Source organism: Vicugna pacos, chromosome 7 (genome assembly GCF_048564905.1).
Source record: "Vicugna pacos chromosome 7, VicPac4, whole genome shotgun sequence".
NCBI classification, from domain to species: Eukaryota; Metazoa; Chordata; class Mammalia; order Artiodactyla; family Camelidae; genus Vicugna; species Vicugna pacos.
The window spans coordinates 81,119,879-81,140,867 of NC_132993.1; the positions used below are offsets into that span (position 1 = coordinate 81,119,879).

The window sequence follows — 20,989 nt, forward strand, 5'->3', positions numbered from 1 at the left end:
GTCATAATGAGTGGTTTTCAGTTGTATCCAGGACATTTGGGGCATTGTATTGTGAAATTTTGTGTCCTATTCAATCTTCCTTTTTCTAAGCAGATAGTCCCTCTGAAGGTCAAGTTGGTGCATATGGTCAGCTTTCCACTGGGTTCCCCAACCCCGCTCAATGCACTTCTAATCTCCATGATACACTTCTGGCAGAGTAATCAGATTTTCGTCTGCTCTACTGGATGGGAAATAAGAGATTTACTCACCCTTTGTCTTGTTGACATTACAGAGCTGGGAAATCAGAGAGCCACTGCCTGCCTCTCTGGTGTTGAGGTGGAGGGGAGGTAGGGTAGAAGGTCAGCTCTCAGCTTGGCCACACTAGAACCACCAGGCAGTGGTGGTAGAGGGTTCCCCCCATGTTGGTGTTTGGCCAGAGTGCAGCAGATATTGACAAACAAATGTGTACGGTTCACTAGGCCACCCTTTTCCTAGTCTTTTGGCTGGCAGAAATAGGCTTTCCTTGGCATTTATTTTGTTCTGTGTCTGTTAGTGGTTTGGGGTTGGTGGCTTCTATAGTGTCCTGTCCAGGATGTATGAAAGGCCACAAGGAAACCCAAAAACTCTCTTCATGTTGTTCCTCAAGTCTTTTAGCAGACATCTTCTTGTTTCCGCTGCTCAGAATTTTCCTAGGCATTTTGTTTGGTTATCCTTAAAATATATATCACGTATCTGGATGTTTTCACCTACAAAACATTCGTTATATAGAGTACCAACCACCAAATCATTTTATACTGAACAAGAATAGTCCCTTTCCTCACATAAACTGTCTTATAACTCTTCATGTAATTTTTTATTTTAAAGTGTGGTTGGTTTACAATGTTGCGTTAGTTTCTACTGTACAGCATACTAATTCAGTTTTATATATATATATATATATATATATCTTCCTTACTCTTTTTCTTTATAGATTGTTACGAGATATTGAATGTAATTCCCTGTGCTATACAATAGGACCTTGTTATTTATCTATTTTATATATTAGTGTGTATCTGCTAATCCCAAATGCCTAATTTATCTCTCCCTCTATTTCCCCTTTGGTAACCGTAAGTTCATTTTCTATGTCTGTGAGTCTCTTTCTGTTTATAAATAAGTTCATTTTATCATTTTAAAAAATTCCACGTATAAATTATATCATATGATATTTGTCTGTCTCTGTCTGACTTACTTCACTTTGTATGATAATCTCTAGGTCCGTCTATGTTGCTGCAAATGGAATTATTTCACTCTTTTTTATGATGGAGTAGTATTCCATTGTAGCAATATACCATATCTTCTTTATCCAGTTATCTATTGATGGACATTTAGGTTGTTTCCTTGCCTTGGCTGTTGTAAATAGTGCTGCTGTGAACGTTGGGGTGCATGTGTCTTTTCGAATTAGTGTTTTCTCCAGATATGTACCCAGGAGTGGAATTGCTAGATCATAGGGTAAGTTTATTTTTAGTTTTTTTAAGGAACCTCCATTCTGTTTTCCATAGTGGCTGCACCAAATTACATTCCCATCAACAGTGCAGGAGGGTTCCCTTTTCTTCACACCCTCTCCAGCATTTACTGTTTGTGGACTTTTTAACGATAGCCATTCTGACTGGTGTGAGGTGATACATTACTGTAGTTTTGATTGGCATTTCTCTGATAATTAGCCATATTGGGCACACTTGCATGTGCCTGTTGGCCATCTGTTTATCTTCTTTGAAGAAATGTCTATTTTAGGTCTTCTGCCCATTTTTGGACTGGGTTGGGTTGTTTGTTTTTTTTTTTGTTGTTGTTGTTGAGTTGCATGAGCTGTTTGTATATTCTGGAGACTAAACCTTGTTAAGTTGCATCATTTGCAAATATTTTCTCCCTGTCCATAGGTTATCTTTTTGTTTTATTTGTGGTTTCTTTTGTTGTGCAAAAGCTTATAAACTTGATTGGGTCCCATTTGTTTATTTTTGCTTTTATTTCCATTGCTTTGATAGACTGACCTAGGAAAACATTGCCAAGACTTATGTTAGAGAATGTTTTTCCTTTGTTCTCCTGTAGGAGATTTATGGTGTCCTGGCTTATGTTTGAGTCTTTAAGCCACTATGAGTTTATTATCGTGTATGGTGTGAAGGAGTGTTCTAACTTCATTGATTTACATGCAGCTTTCCAGATTTCCCAATACCACCTCCCAAAGAGAATGTCTTTTCTCTATTACATATTCTTGCCTCCTTTGTCAAAGATCAATTGACTGTAGGTGTGTAGGTTTATTTCTATTCTGCACCATTGATCCATATGCCTATTTTTGTGCCAATGCCACACTGATTTGATTACTGTAGCTTTGTACTATTGTCTGAAGCTTGGATCATGCTTCTTGCTTTGTTCTTTTTCCTAAGAATCGCTTTGGCAATTTGGGGTATTTTGTGATTCCATGTAAATTTTAGGATTATTTGTTCTAGTTCTGTGAAAAATGTCCTGGGTAGTTTGATAGGGATTGCACTGAATCTGTAGATTGCTTTGGGTAGGATGGCCATTTTAACAATTCTGTTCATGCAATTTTAAGGTACAAAAATTTCCAGGGAAATTTTAATCCAGGGAGGACTCAAACTAATAACCATTATTGTTTAGACTTTTTCTTTTGTAGGATTCAAAATGTCATGAAGAAACTTTTTAATTAGGGTATTTCTTATTTTCATATTTTTTTTAAAGGATACAGATGGCAAATTATCCCTGTATCACTGCTCATCAAGAACTTTCTTACTCATGATAATCTACAAGTCATTATCTGGGACCAGGTCTTCTGGTTTTATGGACCTTGTGAACTTAGAGATCTAAGAACAGTCACATTTAAAATTTGGTTCTCATTAATTTGAAATATATGATCATTTAAATGTTTAGATGATCATTTTCAGGTTTATCTTTGTGCTATCTAGTTAAAAAAAAATCCCTGAACAAATTATTGGCTTAACTATGATTACACAGGAAATGTTTCAACTACTCCTAAAAATAAGCACACTGAAACACAGAATAAGTCCCATTTGTGGGCAAATAACTGATTTACTAATTATAATCCACTTGTGTATATTATTAAGTAAGTTTGCTATGGATTCACAAGACATCTCTGGCCTAGTTTCATTTCTTTGTAAGAAATGACATGTTCCATATTTTTCATTTACTTAAGCTGCATCGCTACTCAGGCAAAATTAATGAAGTTCCAATGTGGAAAGAATGTCCCTCCACTCAGCGTGGACCGAGGGTACCGTAACACATTTCATAGACAATAGCCAGCTGTACCCTTAGCGGAGGAAGAGAACCAAGTTGGTGTCCTTGGAAACTGTACAAAGAGCTCCAGGAGGGGGAAGAATATTCCTTGTGCATGTAGTTAATACATGAAAAAGTGAATGACCATCTTCAAATTTACGATGAATCTGTGCAGATTAAGACAGCCCTTCAGACATTCAATAGTTCTCAACCCTTTTTACCGCCTGTGTTAAATATTTTAAATAATTCAAAAGATACTAGGAAAGAATAATCACAGAATTAATGTGCAAGAGAGTCAGCAGGGGATTTTATAAGCAGGAATCTACAAAGCTAATAAGGAGAATGCGGGAAAGGGAAGAAACAATAAATAGGAAAGTGTCTCTATACCACAACAGACATATATTATTGTTACGCAAAATTCACAATACCCACTAGCAGAAAGAAACATGGGAAACAAAATTAAATTAATGTACAACTGTGGAAAGTATAGGCTCATTAAATAAAAACCAAGACATATTTTCCAAACAGAGAAAGTCATGAAAAATCCAAAAGAACTTATGTCCTTCTAAGAAGGAATAATAAGCATTTAAAAAAAAAATCTGACAATGTTTTCTGAGCTATTTTGCATTGTTCCTAGAGTCCTACGTATTATTGATAAAAATTACCTTCTAAACAAATTAAGGTAAAATGTGATATAATTGTACCATCATCTGGGTGGTAAACCCTTCCTTCCTTTGTGTGAATAGTAAAATTACTTTTTCCTGTCTTATTTTATTTCTTTATTTTATTTTGTTATTTTGGGCTAAGGGGGTAATAATGAGTTTTATTTACTTATTTTTATTTCTATTTATTTTTTTTAAATGGGGGTACTAGGTATTGAACCCAGGACCTCATGCGTGCTGAGTATGCACTTGACCACTGAGCTATCCTCTCCCCTCACTGCTTCGCTTTCTGAGAATGATAGGGATCCTTTTTCTTCATTCATGTAACAAATATGTATTGAGCTTCCGCATTTACTGGCTTCTAGACACACAGCGCAAAGGAAACAGATATAATTCCTGCCCTCATGGGGCTTAAAAATTCTCCTGAACACCCTTTTTTCACCCAGTCTGTAATTTCTATAATCAAAGATGCCACACAGCTGCCAGGACATCTCTCCTTCAGAGCATTGCAGGTGTCCGTGCTCCTGGGGAGCATAGGTGCACGTTGCATTTCTGTGCAGTGAGAACAGACTCACTGCGTTGACTACTTTTTTGTTTACACGTGAGTATTTTGGTTCATAGTCAATTACAACGCTTCACCTTGTTTTGGGGGTCTGTGTGCCAAGATTTATTTTGCTAGAATCTTGAGGTCTGAGGGTATGAACACTTTGAGTTTCACTGTTTTAGAAACACGCGAACTGAATGCAAGACTCAGTTGGGCTAAATTATTCATTCACTTATTCATTCATTCATACTCAGCAAATATTTGTTGAGGAAAACAGATGCAGCCCCCTGCCATTAGAGAGCATCTATTCTATCAGAGGCGGACTAAGAATGGTAGACATATTTGAAAAGTACTATGGAAAAAGAAAAAGCAGAGCAGAGTAAAGGGAATTAGAAGTGGCAGGGTCAGAGTGGCCAGTTGAAATGTTAAATGTGGTGGTTGGTTATGGTAGCCCTCACTGAGCGAAGACTTGGATTTATGGACAAAACGATCTATGTAGATACCAGAAGGAAAATTGTTCCAAGCAGAGGGGAGAGGGAAGAGGGAAGAGCTGGAGCAAAGTCCCTGAGGATGAGCATGCCTGGTGAAGCAGGAACGAAAAAGCCAGTGCAGTGAGGCAGGCTGAGTGAGGCGAGGAGGGCAGAAGGGGAGAACACAGGGCGGCCGCTTAGCGAGGAGGTTGGTGGATCAGGTGGAATCTCAGAGCCCATTGTCAACAGTCCAACAGGGAAAGCTCTGCAGAATTTAGAGCAGAGGAGAGACTTGATCTGACTTCCATTACTAAAGGGTCACTCCAACTGCCTTGTTGAGAATACACTGCAGGGAAGCATGCAAGCAGGGGGACCTGGTAGGGAGACAGAAATCCAGGCAAGACAGGATGGTGGCTTGGACCAGGCTGGTTGTGAAAAGGGGTTGGATTCCATAGGTAGAACCAAAAGGATTTGCCAATGGGTTGGTTATGGGGGCACTGAGAGAAAGAGAAGAGTCAAGATGCCTCCATTTAGAAACTTGGGGCAAAATACATTAACTTGCAAGCTTTAACATCCCTTTCCTTCTGTATTTCTAGTGGCCTCGCTTCCTAATCTAGGAATATATTCGTTTTTGATCTCATACTTCCAGCAGTTGAACACTCACCATGTTGCAGGTGCAGTGGGGGATGGAAGATGAGCAAAAAATTGATTCTGGCCTCAAAAAAGATCACAAGAGGCAATACTATGAGAAATGGGGAGACACCATAAGGGAGAAGCAGAGTAAATGTTATAGGGGGTCAGAGAAGAGAGGTGTTCCTCTGCACTGTGAGGAAGAATGGCTCAATATTGAGTCAGCCTGAACAGAACTTTCAGAGTAAGGCAGGCTTGAGGATGGCTAACCTGAGATGCACAGGTGGGCACAGGGACCCACACAGCATCGGGTCTGGGGCAGAATGAGGGCAGTTTTCCTGGAGAGAGCCACTGGAGAAAACCACTGGACAAGTGGTCCTCCCCTTTCTGAGACCAGGGAGGTAGCAGGAAAGACCAGAAGGGTGGGGAGGTATGAGAGGCATCTGAGACAGGACCACTGGCATAGCAAGGTTTCAAAGGCAAGGCTAAGGATCAGGACGCTGTTATTGAAAGGCTGCTGATGCCAAAACGGACATAGGGGCATAGAGGGAAAGGACCTTCTCCTAAAATCTCTCCATCTGTACCAAAGAGAGAAAGTGAAAGAGGAAAACAAAGGTCCTATTCTTGAGGCAAAGAATGAACACATCTCCGTCTTCCCAGCAGCAAATTTCAGGACCTAATTTTCTTGATCCTCTACCTGCTGGGGCTGTGATTTTGACTGATGGGATCTCAGACTCTTGGAAGAGAAAAGAAGATGGAAGATATGAGACTGATTCCTTTAAGATAAAAGATTAAGACGCACAGGCAAGTGTTATTCAATTACAAAAGACCTTCAAAGGTTTACAGAAGAACTTTTCAAAGCTCATTTGAGGTAACAGCCACAAATAACCACCTGCTCTGGCTCCGTTCAGTTCCTCCTCTCAAAATTGAGCTGAAAATGCAATCTAGCTTCTCGGCCTGGAAACTTCTTCCGATATTTTCCTTAATGGAGCACAGAGGCAGAGGAGGTGAGGAGACGGTCACTGCTTTGAAGGTCTGTGAAGCTTAAAATGTTCTGGCTACAGACCTCAGCTGAACCAATTTTGTTTTCCATGGTGAAGTCGAACCAAACAAAATCTTGGGAAGGTGCCCAAAGAGCTTGTATTAAATATTAGAATTTTAGAAGGCCAAGAAACTGGAGAATTGATTATTTTGGCAAAGAGCACATTGTCAGCAAGGTGTTTCTTCACCCTTCCTAGCATTTTCCGAAGTGTTGAAAATAATTAGAAGCAAACATAAATGTTGGAAAGAAGCATTCAGGGGAGAGCTTTTTCCAGGCCGACATTTTTCAGAGACCTCAGCTGAAAGTTTGGGTAGCCTACTTTGAGGGGAAGATGGCATGTTTGCTAATGAATATGGATAGCATTTCCTTACGGGCCATATATTTTTCCAGCAGGAAATGGATAATCTACTATGACATTTCAGTGGGTTGGAACAAGATAGATAAATCAAATACAAGCTACCCTGTTTCTTTTTCAAATGAAAGATAAATGCCTTAATGGATTAGCAATCATGAAATATATAAGTATTTATAATACGGTACTGCTTTATAACACCATCTGCCAAAGAATGGTATTTATTCAGCCACTGATATGAGAACAGATTTTCTTCCACATTATGCAGAGAGGAAATATATCCTAGTGTTAACGAGCATGCACTTTGTATTTAGCCAACCTACATTCTAACAAAATTCTTCAGTTGACTGGCTGTGTAGTTTCGATAACGTTACTTAACCCCACTTCCCTTGTTGATCAAATGGCATAATAATCATCCTTCTTTTTAAAGCCATTTAGCCTATCAAACAAGGTAATAGATGAAAAACATTCAACCAAATGCCTAACACATACAAGTACTCAATAAATAACAGCTGTTGTCATCATTCCACTGGTCAAAATGGACTACACACAAAATGAGAGTTTCAAAATATTTGGGACATCCGAACCAAACGCTTTTTAAAGGAGTGCTGAGGGAATAGACTGACGAGCCCCTCCTCTGATCCAGACACGTAAGTCCCTCTATGAAAATCAAGGCATATAACTAGTTTCCATGGACGAGGGTATGTTGCAGTAACAATTCCCAAATAACACTGGCTTAAAACAACAGATAGGTGACTTGTTCACACTCAATGTCCATCATGGTTTGAAAGGGCCCCAGGCTGGTCTGGTGGAGTAGCCACCATCTCAGACACTGCCAAGTTGCTATACCAGAGGGACCTAGAGGCTCTTACATCAGCAACTGAGTGTTCTGGCCTGGAACATCCACATCCCATCCATTCACGATTTGTTGGCCAGTTACATGGCCTCACCCAACTTCAAAGGGGGCAGGACATGGAATGCTATCATATGCTCCTGGATGGTGGACACTGGAAGTTTGATGAACACTGATGACTACCACAGGGCCGTAGACATAGCTGAAAAATATTCTCGTGCCTTGTAGGTAGTGAGACTTGAGGCACTCTTTATCAAGCCAGAAAATGATGAATTAAAATGTGTTATGGCAGTAAAATGTGTTAAAATGTGTAAACGGCGCCTCGGAACTCTGGGTGAGACTCGGGTGCTCGTCCACGGTGGTGGAACGTACCATGTGCTGCCTTGAGTTTCTGGGATGCTCGGCCACATAGGCAGTGCCATAGGTTGAGTTCTTCTCTTAAAGATATCCAGAGCCACTTTTCTTCTTGATGGCCTTTTCCCACCATTCCGTGCTAGTTTCAGTGGCTTTATCTGTTTTATCTCGCATCTAATGGGTTGAATGGGTTCTAACTGTATGCTTTCGTTTGGTGCCTTGGATGCTATGGCTGAGAGGCACCATATAAAAAAAGATTGTTATTGTTACGATGAGTTCAAGCACTGGAAGGGAAATTGGGAGATAACTTGGTCCTGGAGCTATCATCATTTTCAGCGAAATGCAGTTTGCTTCTTATTACACTAGTAAGCCTTGAAGATTAAATGGTGTCTACAGTATATCTTAGCAATGGGCTAAAGAAGTCAAAATAAAAACGTTTGATATAGCATTCCATATATTATAAAACAGATGTTTGCTTTTAAGTATCCTTGATTTTTTTAAAAAAGTGACACCCATATCTGACATTAAAAAAAAAACAGTAAAGGAAAAGACCCACAGACTTCGTTTTAATTTTATTCATTCTTTCTTCCACTATGATCGGGCCGGCCGGCTACTTTAATTAATTTAACCTCAGTGTTGGTCATCTGCCAGTTTGCTGTGAGGCTGAGCAATAAGCTGTTTCAACGCTTTAGAAACGCATCACCAAGAGGAGAGGTGCACACAGTTCTGGAAAAAAAGGACTGTTCAGATCCCTTCCCTCGTGATGATGTGATATTATGTTCCCATCACTTGAATATTCATTATGGTTTCCCACATGTTTTTGGCTACCTCTGTTTCCTGCAACTGTTTACATTATTAAGTTGGTCTGGATTGTGGAAACGTAGCTCAGACCCTGTGTATCGTTAGAGGAGTTTGGGACGTTTGCGTAGATTGGGCAGATTCCCTTTTCAGCCTGAGAGGATCATGGAAGGTTTCTAAATGGCGATGAGACAAAATAGTCAGGGTCTTGTTACTGACGGGCCTCAAACCACAGATGGAAAACACTACAGGGCTAGTCTGAGGAATTGTCTGGCACACCAGCAACTGGGCCCTCCCTGCGCCTTGAACCAGAGAACTTTCCACAGTGAAGGCTTCCGTCCTTTCAGAGTGGGTAGAGAGGAGGGCTTCAGGAGAGCATCGCCTGGCTCAGAAACCTGAGAAATCAGAATATATCGATGGTGCGGTGTTTCCAGGACTTCCTACAAAGAAACAGGTGGCATATGACAAATGAATTTGAAAAGATGAGGTAGTAATGAGTAAGAAATCTGTAGAATTGTGCTCTAGAAAGGCAGGGAGAACAGACTGTCAGAAGAGAAAATCTGAAGCTGTCCTTGGCATGTTCTCCTCCAAGACCCCTGAGTTTATTTTCAAACTTAGAGAATTCTCTCTTCTTTTGCTCTTTCCCTTTGCCTGGGAAGCAGCATGGCCCATTGGCCAAGATTTGGGAGTTGGAGCAAGTCTCTCTGTGTTTGGATCCTGGCTCTGCACCTTTTAGCTTTGTGACCCTGAGCAAGGGACTTCCCTGCTATGTCTCACCGTTTTCCCTGTTTGTAGAGATGACAGGAGGACCTTCTGACCTTATCCAAAGGCTGAATGAATTAAATATGTAAAGCACATTTCATACAAATATGTAAAGCGGCACATAGAAGGTGCTGTTAAGTAAAATACAGCTTGTGTTTCCAAAGTTCCTTTTAACATAACTCGTTAAATTTCAAGACAGTCTCAAATTAATTTCCGATGTGTGTTATGATGCCACTAGAGACAAGACGTCCGTACTTCTCAGGCGACCTGAGTAATCCTCTGACCACCCTTAACCTCCCTTTTGTTATCTGCAGGAAGACGAAGACATACCTATTGCAAGGGGTGGCCGTGAGGAATAAATGAAATATACTTTTGAAAAGTGCTTGTCACATAACATGTACTTAAGGAAAGTCTCCTTCCTCCATTTTCCTTTAAATAATCATATCCTTAACTGCCAAAGATTTTTAAAACTTAAAACTTCCATCCCCAACTTGCTGATGCGAATGTCCAGTGCAACTAACTTGTTAATGTTCTGGGATGTCTAGGTCTGAAATTAGCAAGTGACCAGGCTCCAGTTAAGGAATCTGGGTGGCTAAGGTATGCACCGCCGCTGAGAAGGAAAGGTAACAGCAGCTGGCAGGTATTCAGTGCTTACTGTGTGTCCGGTACTGTGCTAAGAATATTTTAGAATCCTCACAACTTTATGTTGTGGGTACCGTTATCATCCCCATTTTACAGAGAAAAATACTGAGGCACAGGTGATAAATTACCCTGAACCCATGCTCTTAACCACCCTGCTATGTCATGTCTCGAAGACAAGGGCTATGCAGTCAGCAGATGTACATGTGCACCTGCTATGAGCTTCTGTACTCATTTCATAACCTCTCTGAGCTGTCTGCTCCTCTTTCACGATATAGGAACGAAATGCACTCATAAATGCAAAAACTGTCTGAGGTTATTGTGAGGGTTGAATTAGGTAACAAATGTAAAACACTTAGCCCCGGGCCTGGTAGACAGTAAGGGCTCACTAAGTAGTCGTTGCCAGTGGCATCATGTATGCCCTAGAGACTGGGGTGGGGCTCCTCCTCATCTGCCTTTGCATTTTGTCCGCCTCCAGCTCTTGACCTCTGTCTGCCCGGAGGCTACCAGCTCCGCCTCCCAGGAACGGGCATGCGCAGAAGTTGAGGTGAAAGATATGGTCGTTTTCCTAGAATCCGACAGACTGTCCCTGAGGGGACCAAGGGCAATTCACGGGAACACGGTCCTCATGGAGAGATGGGTCTAACCCACAAGCCGTGCCAAACAGCCCCCTTCCTGGTGAGGGCTGGAAGGAGACTCAGGGCTGGGCCCCCCAATTGGTTAGACGAGGTAGGTGCCTAGGACAAGGGCTTGGGGTTCCAGGTTTGGTACCAGCTGATGTGCTGGAGACCGCTGTGGTGTACTTGTTTTTTTGTTTTTTTGGTTTTTGTTTTTGGTGTGACTGCCTTTACTAATGCAGAGGAAAAACATCCACACCTCAGTTTATCCCCGAGTGGCTATGACTTGGTCTCAGAGAACTCTCAGTTTCTTTCTCTGCCTCTTTCTGTGGGGCACAAAGTCCACAGCTCTTTTAAAACTAAAGCTGCCCTAATTTCTACCCTCGAGTCAATGGAGATTTGTCTGTTTAAGGCCAAAAATTCCTCTTTTAAAGAAATGCATTTATCTCCCAACTTATGAGCTATACAGATTTATTTTTCATTCATTTAATTTGCTTCCTGTGGACACAAAACATTTGATCCAATAAATTTTGATGTAGAACTTAGATAAAAGGAAAAAAGCTGCCTGAACAACTTATTTAAAGCCTCAGCAATCAGGGATGTTGGAAGAAATACAATTGCCTTGGAAATATATTGCTTTGGAATGAAGGCATTTAGATGGTAAATGACCTCTGAATGCACATATCCTGGTCAAAACTCTTCCCTGAATTCCAGACTTGCATAGCTAAAGGCCCATTGACTTCTCTCCTTGGATATCTCCTTGGCATCTCGAACAGCATGTTCAAAAAAGCTTTTGATTTCTACATCCACCCAAACTTGTCCCTGCAATCCATTCCCGTCTTCCCCATCTGGTAAATGGCCCCACCAGTTATTCAACTCAGAAACGGGAGGGAGCTCTCCTTTGATCTATCTCTCTCCCTCCCCAGTGCCCTTGGGCCTTATGCTCCGTCAGCAAGCCCTCTCATTCTATAACCAGAACATCTCTCAAACACATCCAGCTTTTCTCAAATGCTGTAGGCACCCTCCTGGTTTAGGCCACCATCACCTCCTCCCATCTTCCCACAACAGCCTCCAAACTCATCTCATCGCATTCCCTGCCTAGTCACGGGAGTATTTAAGTCTTGCCCCCGCTCTGCTTAAAGCCCCCATGGCTTCCTGGTGAACTCGGAACAAGATCCAACTTGACTACCATAGCCTCTCCCTCCAACTTCATCTAGAAAGCATCCAACGATGTTCTAGCTACACTGGAACTGTTTTTGAGTTCCTTGAACATCAAGCCTGTTCACACTGCCTGGAGTCTTCTTGCCTCCACTAATTGTATTCATAGATCAGCTTAAGGATCATCTGATTTGTCCGGTCTTCTCTGAACATCCCATTTAGAGTAGTCCTTTGCTACCTCATGGCTCCTCCCCACTGTGCCTACAACAGTCTCCTCTTTTCAGCTAGATTTTGAACCATTTAAGAATTTCTATCAAATTAAAACTATTTATGGATTTGTTTGCCTATTTTTTTATTGTCTACCTTCCAAATCAGAATGTAAGTTCTATGAGAGTAGAGTCTAGGTGTGTTTTGTTTGCTAATATGTGTCTAGATCATATAATCTAGGTCTGGACACGGGGACAGATACTCACAAATTATATGTAGACTAAATTAGTGGATGAATGAATTAATTAAAATGACACAGACAGTATTTATTCCCATACCTTTCATTGTTAGCAATAATTGGTTCAACACATGCCTATTGAGTGACAGAGCATGTACCACAGAGTCTGACATGGAGATCTTGTCTTGGGTCTGTCACTTATTTAGCTGGGAAACCTTAGACAAAGTCATCCTTTAAAGGGTCTCAATCTTCTGATCTGTAAAATGAGGGTTATAATGGTCTCTGTTTTATAAACTGAAAAGTCCAGGGAGACAATGCAGATAAAAAGCAGAGTCCACGACCATCACAGACGTTGATTTTCTTAGGCAATTTTGGCTTTTCTTCCCTAGAGTTTCTGATTCTTCATTTTTTCTTACATATGTAACTTTTTCTCATTATTACACTTTTCCAGCTTTTCAGTTACACTAATTACGCAGTTAAGGCTTTTTTTGCCTCCTGAGTCTCCCCTGTTGGAGACCTCTGTCCTGCTCCATCTCTGCCTTGTCCAGACTGTCATCCTGGGACCTCCCTTCCCTGCCCTCTTCTTGGTTGGTTCTCGCCGTGTACCAAGAGTTTCTTCTTCCTTCATTTACGCTAATGTTTTACTGGAGCCAGTCTCTAGAAACATACTTAAACTTACTTAATCTTTGAAAGGTTGAAAATGCCTTCATATTTGATCAATCACTTGACCTGATATGCGTACAGTTCTAGGTTTAACATCATTTCCATTTACAATTTGAAAGCAAGTTTCACTTTCTTGTAGTTTCCAGTAGAAACCAGTGAGACTAGTCTATATTGAGGCATTTCATCTTTCTGCTTTCAGTCTTACTTCTATTCCAAGATCTGTCTCTTTCTTAACCACTGATTTTGAGGAAAGAGGCTCTTGGGGGGTGAAATGGACCAGTGGCATCCAGTTCCCCTCAGTCTCCTTGTAAAGCGTCCTGTACTTTGGCTTTCTCTGTTTCTTTAACCCATCGACCTGATGCCATCTGGATGCCATCATTCGGAAAGCTGTTGAAATACCTCACTCACTAGTGATGCTGCCCCTCTTCCTTCTCTAGAATGAAGACGTATGTCAGCTTGTTTAACGTCTGTACTTTTATTTCAGTGGTTTATCAGGAGAGAGTGAAGGCAATATGTATGTTCAAAGCCCCAAAATAGACAACTTGAAAATATAGTACAGTTTGCCATCATTTAGATGTACAGACATTTATTTCATCAGTGCCCAAGTTTTGGACATATTTTCCCAATTTTTTCAACATGATAACTCTTTGACCTCTTTATCTGAAAGGAAGAGGTTGGAGACAGGCCTATGAGGGCAGTATATGAGGGAATGATTGCTAAACACCTACTTCTAATAAGGTAACATTTGGAAGCTAAGAGCAGATGGAATTTTTTTTTTTTAAGTACAGAATCCGACACAAAGAACCCTCACTGACTATATGTTAAAAAGCCTTGTGGGAGAGAGAGATATTAAGAGTCATAAGTAGATTTGGAAATTTGTATAGATCCTTGCCTATAATATTTGTCAACATTCCTGATTACATCCATAGGAAAAAATTTTAAAGCAGGATGTCTCCATCCAAGTGTGTAAACACTTTAAAAACTTGATTTTTAGCTGAAAAATCTCCCTCCAGAGGGATGCCTTCCTACCGGTCACAGACTTCTTACACACTAACTCAGATATCCACAAGATTTGCTAGTTTAAACTAAATTGTATCTTAGTATTACCTTCTTATGCATTTTTTGGTTATTACTGATGTTGAATATTACCCAAATGTGCAAACCGACCGTCCATAGGTACTGTCAACCTCATTTTAGAAATGTGTAGACCGAGGCTCAGGGGACTTTAAGAATTCTCAAGATCACACAGCTTTCAAGTACTTGAAAGCATATGCGAACGTAGATGTTGCTTTGCCAAAAAGTAATTTAAGAACATGTGACTTATCTGCTCATCTTTTTTTTTTTTAAATAGAAAATCAGATTATTCATTCTTTCTGGACCTTACATGTAAATAATTATGTCAAACATTTTCTACTTCTTGAAACAAATATATTTTTAAGAATCTTGTGTTCCCTTTGTGCAAAGCCCAGACTGGGCGGGATGTCCCAGGTACGTAGGATTATCACACAGGGCCACAAGGACAGATTTCAATTGACTCATGAGCTTTTTCTGGGATCTGAATATTGCTTTATTTGTCCCACTTCACATATATACATAGACTTTTAAGAGACTGTAATTTTTTTGTTTTTTCATAAACCATATAGCAAAAACAGTACTTCACCGTATTCCGTCTCCTTGGTTTCACTTTCTACGGTTTCAGGTACTTGTGGTCAACCATGGTCTGAAAATATTACATAGAAAATTCTAGAAATAAATAATTCATGCTTAAAAATTTTTTTTAGATTTTGTGTTGGAGGGAGAGAGGGAGGAGGAGAGGGAGGTAATTAGGTTTATTTATTTATTTATTTATTTATTTATTTATTTATTTATTTATAGGAGGTGCTGGGGATTGAACCCAGGATCTCAGGCATGCTAAGCATGAGCTATAGGGTACAGGGCCCCCTCATAAGTTTTAAACTGTGTTCAGTTCTGAGTGGAGTGATGAGATCTCCTGCCATCCCACTTCCGTGAGTCATGCCTCTGTCCGGTGTATCCATCCCGTTAGTCACTGAGCAGCCATCTAGGTGATCAGGTAGACTACCCGTCAGTGGCCCTGCTTGTGCTCAGGTAACCCTGAGTTTACTTAGTAATGGCCCCAGAGTCATCTGTTGATGGACATTTAGGCTGTTTCCGTGTCTTGGCTATTGTAAACAGTGCTGCTATGAACACTGAGGTGCAGGTGTCTTTTTGAAGTAGGGTTCCTTCTGGATATATGCCCAGGAGCAGGACTCCTGGGTCATATGGTAAGTCTATTCCTAGTCTTTTGAGGAATCTCCATCCTGTTTTCCATAGTGGCTGCACCAAACTGCATTCCCACCAGCAGTGTCAGAGGGTCCCCTTTGCTCCACAGCCTCTCCAGCATTCGTCATTTGTGGAGACTGGTGATGCTGGCGATTCAGATACGCCAAAGAGAAGCTGGAAAGCGCTTCTGTTAAGTGAAAAGGTGAACGTTCTCAATAAGGAAAGAAAAATAAACCGTCTACTGTGGTTGCTAAGATCTACGGTAAAAGCCAATCCTCTCTCCGTGAACTTGTGAAGAGGGAAAAAGAAATTCATGCTGGTTTTGCTGTCGCACCTCAAGTGGCCAAAGTTGAGGCCACAGTGTGTGATTGGTCCTTAGTTAAGATGGAAAAGGCATTCAGTGTGGACCATGAGGCATTTTGAGAGAGACCACCTTCACATAACTTTTATCACAGTATATTGCTATCATTATTCTATTTTATTACTTTATTGTTGTTAATCACTGTGCCTCATTTATAAGTTAATCTTTATCATAAGCATGTATGTATAGAAAAACACAGTATATCCAGGGTTCAGTACTGTCTGTGGTTTTAGGCATCCACTGGGGTCTTAGAAAGCATCCCCCACAGATAAAGGTGCTTGTGTATTTAAGAAATGAATAGGAAATTACAATTTGAAAATTGCCGGTACAGTACAGTTACATGCACCATACTGATCTTAAATTACATGGACAAACCTTCAAAAATCTTTCTAAAAATCAATCATACGCAAAACACCTGGTTTCTGAAGGGGCATATGGAAAAGTACATACGATTTCTTAAACTGTGAGATGGCTTACTCGGTAACATAGATTTATTGAGCGAAGCATAAGCTTTCCAAATATATAGTCTCTTCCAGGTGTCTTTATCCTAGCAAGTCTAAAAATTACCAAGTCATACCATTCTCCCAACCTAAATTCCTTAAGATTTCTCAAGTGTTAAATACTCTTCATCTCAAACTGGTATCACATAGTGTTCGGTGCAGATCTGGAAGCTGCCAGGAAATGATGTTGCCCCGTGGGGGTGAGACACATTGAGCTGCCCTTTCCTATGGCCGGACTGAAGAGTTCCCTCAAACCATCACTGCATGGAGGTTAGACGTCCAAGTTCTTAGTGCCAAAACCACAGTACCATGACGTGGGTGAATCTCAGAAACATTACGCTAAGTGAAGGAAGCCAGGCACTACAGGTTACATGTTGAATGATCACGTTGATCATTGTCAAGCCTCTGGGTTCAGTAAATCCACAGAGACAGAAAGAAGGTTAGTGGTTACCAGGGAGTTGAGGGGTGGAGAGGGGAATTGAGAGAAACTGCTTGTCAGATGAGGGTTTTCCTCTGGAGTGATGGAAATTTTGGAACTAGGTGGAGGTGGGAGGGGCCCAGCATTGCCCATGTACTAAATGCACTGAATAGTTAACTCGAAAATGGTGAATCTTATGTGATGTGAATTTCACCTCAACAAACTATTTTTTAAACAGGCGTCCAAGCTCCTGAACCCAACAGACCTGGACTTGGAAACTGACTCTTCCTACGTGTGTGATATCAGACACGTTACTCTTATTTCCTAACCTGATCCTTAACTGTAACCCTTTTACTGTAACCTTCCTTTACCGCCAACAGTCACACGGGATTGCTGTGAGGATTACACAAGGTGATGCAGTAAACCCTTTGGCCCAGAGGCCGACACATCCCAGAGTCTTAGGAAGTGATAGCTTCCACGGCTGATACCACGCCTGGGAGCAGCAGCAATGGTAGCAGTGGGAGCTGTGTCTCAGCCTGGGTTCTTCTATAGTCAAGTGGCTATTTTCCAGTGGGAAGTCTTGCTTTGGGTCATTCAGTTAGGAAGAAGTCACGTGGCTTTGCCTTCAGCCTTGTATTCCCTCCGCGGGGTCTTCATTCGAAAGACAAGTTTCGGATTTAGATTAAAAGCTATGGTTAATGTCAAGACAGAAATGAGTTCCGAGATAGCCACGAGTAAGGAACACATCCCTAAAACACCAGATTATCAGCTTTTCTCGAGAGAGTAGGGGACACTGCCTCCTGATCTGTGCTCCTTTCCTGCACAGGGACCAACCCGTGAAAAACAGTCATGCGCTGGGCCATTTGAAAGGAAGTGTGAGAAGGGACAAAAAAAAAAAAAAAGAGTTTCCCTAAGCTTCAGAGGAGGGTAACTTTGGGCGTCTGTTGGAAGTTGCCATTTATCTGTCATGGGTGGTATGTGTTACACAAAGGTGCAGCTTGATGGTTTTAGGAGATCTGTGTCCTCTCTCTCCATCAACAGTGGCTTCTACAACATTAACTTTTATTAATGGAATTCTCCCAAGATCCTGAAGCAAGTCGTGGCTTTACTGACAGTCTGTTACCCACATGTGCTTTGGTCTTATTTGTTCTTCCTAGGGGCTCCCCAAATCAAGAGGAGGCTGGAAACACTTTTATGAGCTAGAAGTATACCATTTTGTAGTCTGCTTGTGACTATCTAATTTGTTTTCCTGAAGCCTAATCAAGGGAGATTTAAAGGACAGCCAATATAAATACCATTTATTGAATGAGGCAACAAAGGTAAAATCTGTAGAAACAGCATGTTCCCTAGTGTCCGCCCAGCTTGTCCATGGGAGACTGGGAAGCAAGAAGAGGCTGCTAAGGTTATGGAAAGCACATGGCCTTCGACGTCAGACAGCTGGAATGGACATGGATTTGCATCCTGGTGCTATTAATTATTAGCCACATGACCTTGAGCAAACCCTTAGCTTTGGGGGTGTTAGTGTCGTTATGTGAAGAATGGGGGCAATAAAATCCATTTCCAACAGTTGTTGAAAGCATTGCTTAAGTTACTCTGTTTGCTGGTGGCTCGATGCTCAGCAAAGAGCTGGTGATAAATGTCCTTTTCCCCTCGCACTGCCCGCATCAAGAGAGATGCTGGGACGACTGGTCATCACAGTCGCCACTGTGCATTATTTGGGTTAGAGGATGCTTACTCAGTACTTCCTGTCCGTTATCTCATTTAAATCCTTATATCAAGTCTGCATGGTAAACATCATACCCAGTTTAGTTGTAGAATTTGAGGCTCAGAGAAGTTAAGTAATTTGTCCAAGACGGCTCTGCTAGAAGGTATAAGAGTTGAGCCCTACACAGAATTCTCTGACAGTGGCACTTACACACGTAACCTCTCCTTCCACCCAAAGGTCTCAATCAGGGCCCGGCTGAGGTTTAGTTCATCTGCAACCTGCTGAACTAAATCTTGGAACTCTACAGTAGACGCTGAATAGTAAACGTTTGGGTAACCTTCACCTGGGATCAGATTTCCAGCTTCAGAGAGACACGACGTGCCTGTGGTCATGGTTCTCTGGGACCTAGAAAGTCAGCTCAGCTGAGTGACCTACCCCTGCATGTCTTTGCGACAGGCCCGGCACGCAGCAGGCACGTGCGTGCAGCCCCCTGCCCGGTGGTGGCCAGGTCAGAGCACCACTGCACAGGTGGATAAAGCTGAGTCAAGAAAAGCCGCCTGGGAAAACACATTTCTCTCCAAAATGCTGGTGCATCTGGAAGGGTGTAGCTGGCAGTGATATTCTTGGCATCCGTCGCCAACACCCCAGGCTGCACGGGCAATGAATTTCCTAGGGTTCGTCATTAACAGGCTTCCTGCTTTCCTCCCCCTTTGACAGGCCCAGCTGTGAGATACAGTAAGTTCAAGATGTCAGAGGCCAGGCCGCCTCCCCTGCTCGGCCAGCACACGACGCACATCCTGAAGGAGGTCCTCAGATATGACGATGAGGCCATCGGGGAGCTGCTCAGCGCGGCCGTGGTGACCCAGCACGAGGCCGAGTGACAGAGGACAGCGCTCTCTTTTCAAAACCACAATCGGAATGCATCTTGCCAGCAAAGGCCCTAGTCCTTCTGGACCCGCCTCCCCAGTTCGGGCACCTACCACTGAAGAGTTAGAGGAATTCCAGGTTTCCTGCCTGGCGTCTCCAGAACGGCTCTGGTATCAATGAATCTAGTGTTTTCTGAACGTACCCCACCTTTTATTCCTTACCACTTCTCCCCCAGATAACAGATTAATAGTGGTTCTGTGGATTTTTTTCTGTTCTTTTTTTTTTTTTTTTTGGTAAAGATGTTTTTCTCCCTGGAAAAATAGCATTCCTCATTCTAATTACGTTAACAGCCTAAATGTTTGCCCCTCCAGCCCACGCGGGTCTGAAAAAGAGCAGATCTCTTGACATTCTTTACTTACACATGAAGTCCTCATTTAAACCTTTGTTAGGAAGTCAAAGCAGTAAGCAGAATGACAGCCTCAGTGATTGATTTTAAACAGAATAACTTAATTTTGAGCTCATGAACCCTTTGTTAATCTGTAATTTAAACCCTGGACTTTGTTAATGTCCATTATAAAACTGAGCTCCATTCTCCCCCACGGGGGTAAATATTTGCTTTATGTTGTATTTCTTTGATTATTTCATAATACGTGGCAGGAAATCAGTGTCTACCAATGGATTTTGGGATGTAGGTATCTGCATGAGGAGGGTGAAAGGTGGTTCTTCAAATGGTACCTTATTTTGAGCCAAATGTAAATGCAGCAGGTTTTTAAATGAAGGCCAGATTATCTAGGTATAAATAATGACAAATAGGAGAATGAAAGGAAAATATTTCTTTGTGATCTGAGTATCCACTGAAGAAGAATATATCATGCCTCAGTATTAGGTATTTGCATTTAAGTATTTAAGTATTTATCAGTGAATTCGAAGTATAGAAACATCTTGTGTCCAGAAAGTGGTAACTGACTTGCATGTATATTCCAGGATGAATTGCACTCAGACTGCCAATCGCCCATGCCAAAGTACAGAGCAAGGAATCAGAGGATCAATATTCTGATATGATCTCAATTCCCACCCTTAGGTACCGATATTTTAAAGCCACGTCATTACATGCCAAGTGGTCGCTGAAAGTTAAATTACAGATGTTCATCTTTCAAACTGTGATTTCCAGCTAGTTTTCATATTGTGTTCTTTTTTATTGGAAGGGTTTGAGCCATTTATCCATGCTGTAAACCCCAACGTGTTCCTAGAATCAAGGATTCCAAATAAATAGGAAATTTGTCTTCCCACAAGGCCTCATAGGACTTTTTAGAAGAATGCCTACTGATTCTTGAAGCATGCATTGTCCTGCCTGCTTTCCTCTTTGTGGACATCTAATTCTGAAGCTCTCCTGCTGTTACTCCACTAGTTAGCATTTCATCATGCAAGGGTAATTTGATGCCTTCTGCAATACTTTTCCCCCAATGGTTAATTCATAGATATATATATTTGGAGACATCCACTTTAGGCCAGACATCTAAATGAAATTCTTCCATGTATATACAATTAGTAATGAAAATGGTAAAAAGCTGGATGACAGAGAATTGGCAAAACCACCCATCTTGAAAG

General features: G+C 41.5%; 1 protein-coding gene across 1 annotated transcript in view; it reads left to right on the top strand.

Annotated features, from left to right (window-relative positions):
- The window catches only part of SUGCT (succinyl-CoA:glutarate-CoA transferase), a 550,122-nt gene extending 529,849 nt beyond the window's left edge, over nt 1–20,273 (top strand). The window contains exon 14 of the mRNA XM_006198531.4: nt 19,232–20,273. Within this exon, the coding sequence (XP_006198593.2) occupies nt 19,232–19,395 (164 nt within the window). The 3' untranslated portion in view covers nt 19,396–20,273. The remainder of the gene's footprint in view (nt 1–19,231) is intronic.
- Nucleotides 20,274–20,989: the final 716 nt, after the last annotated feature.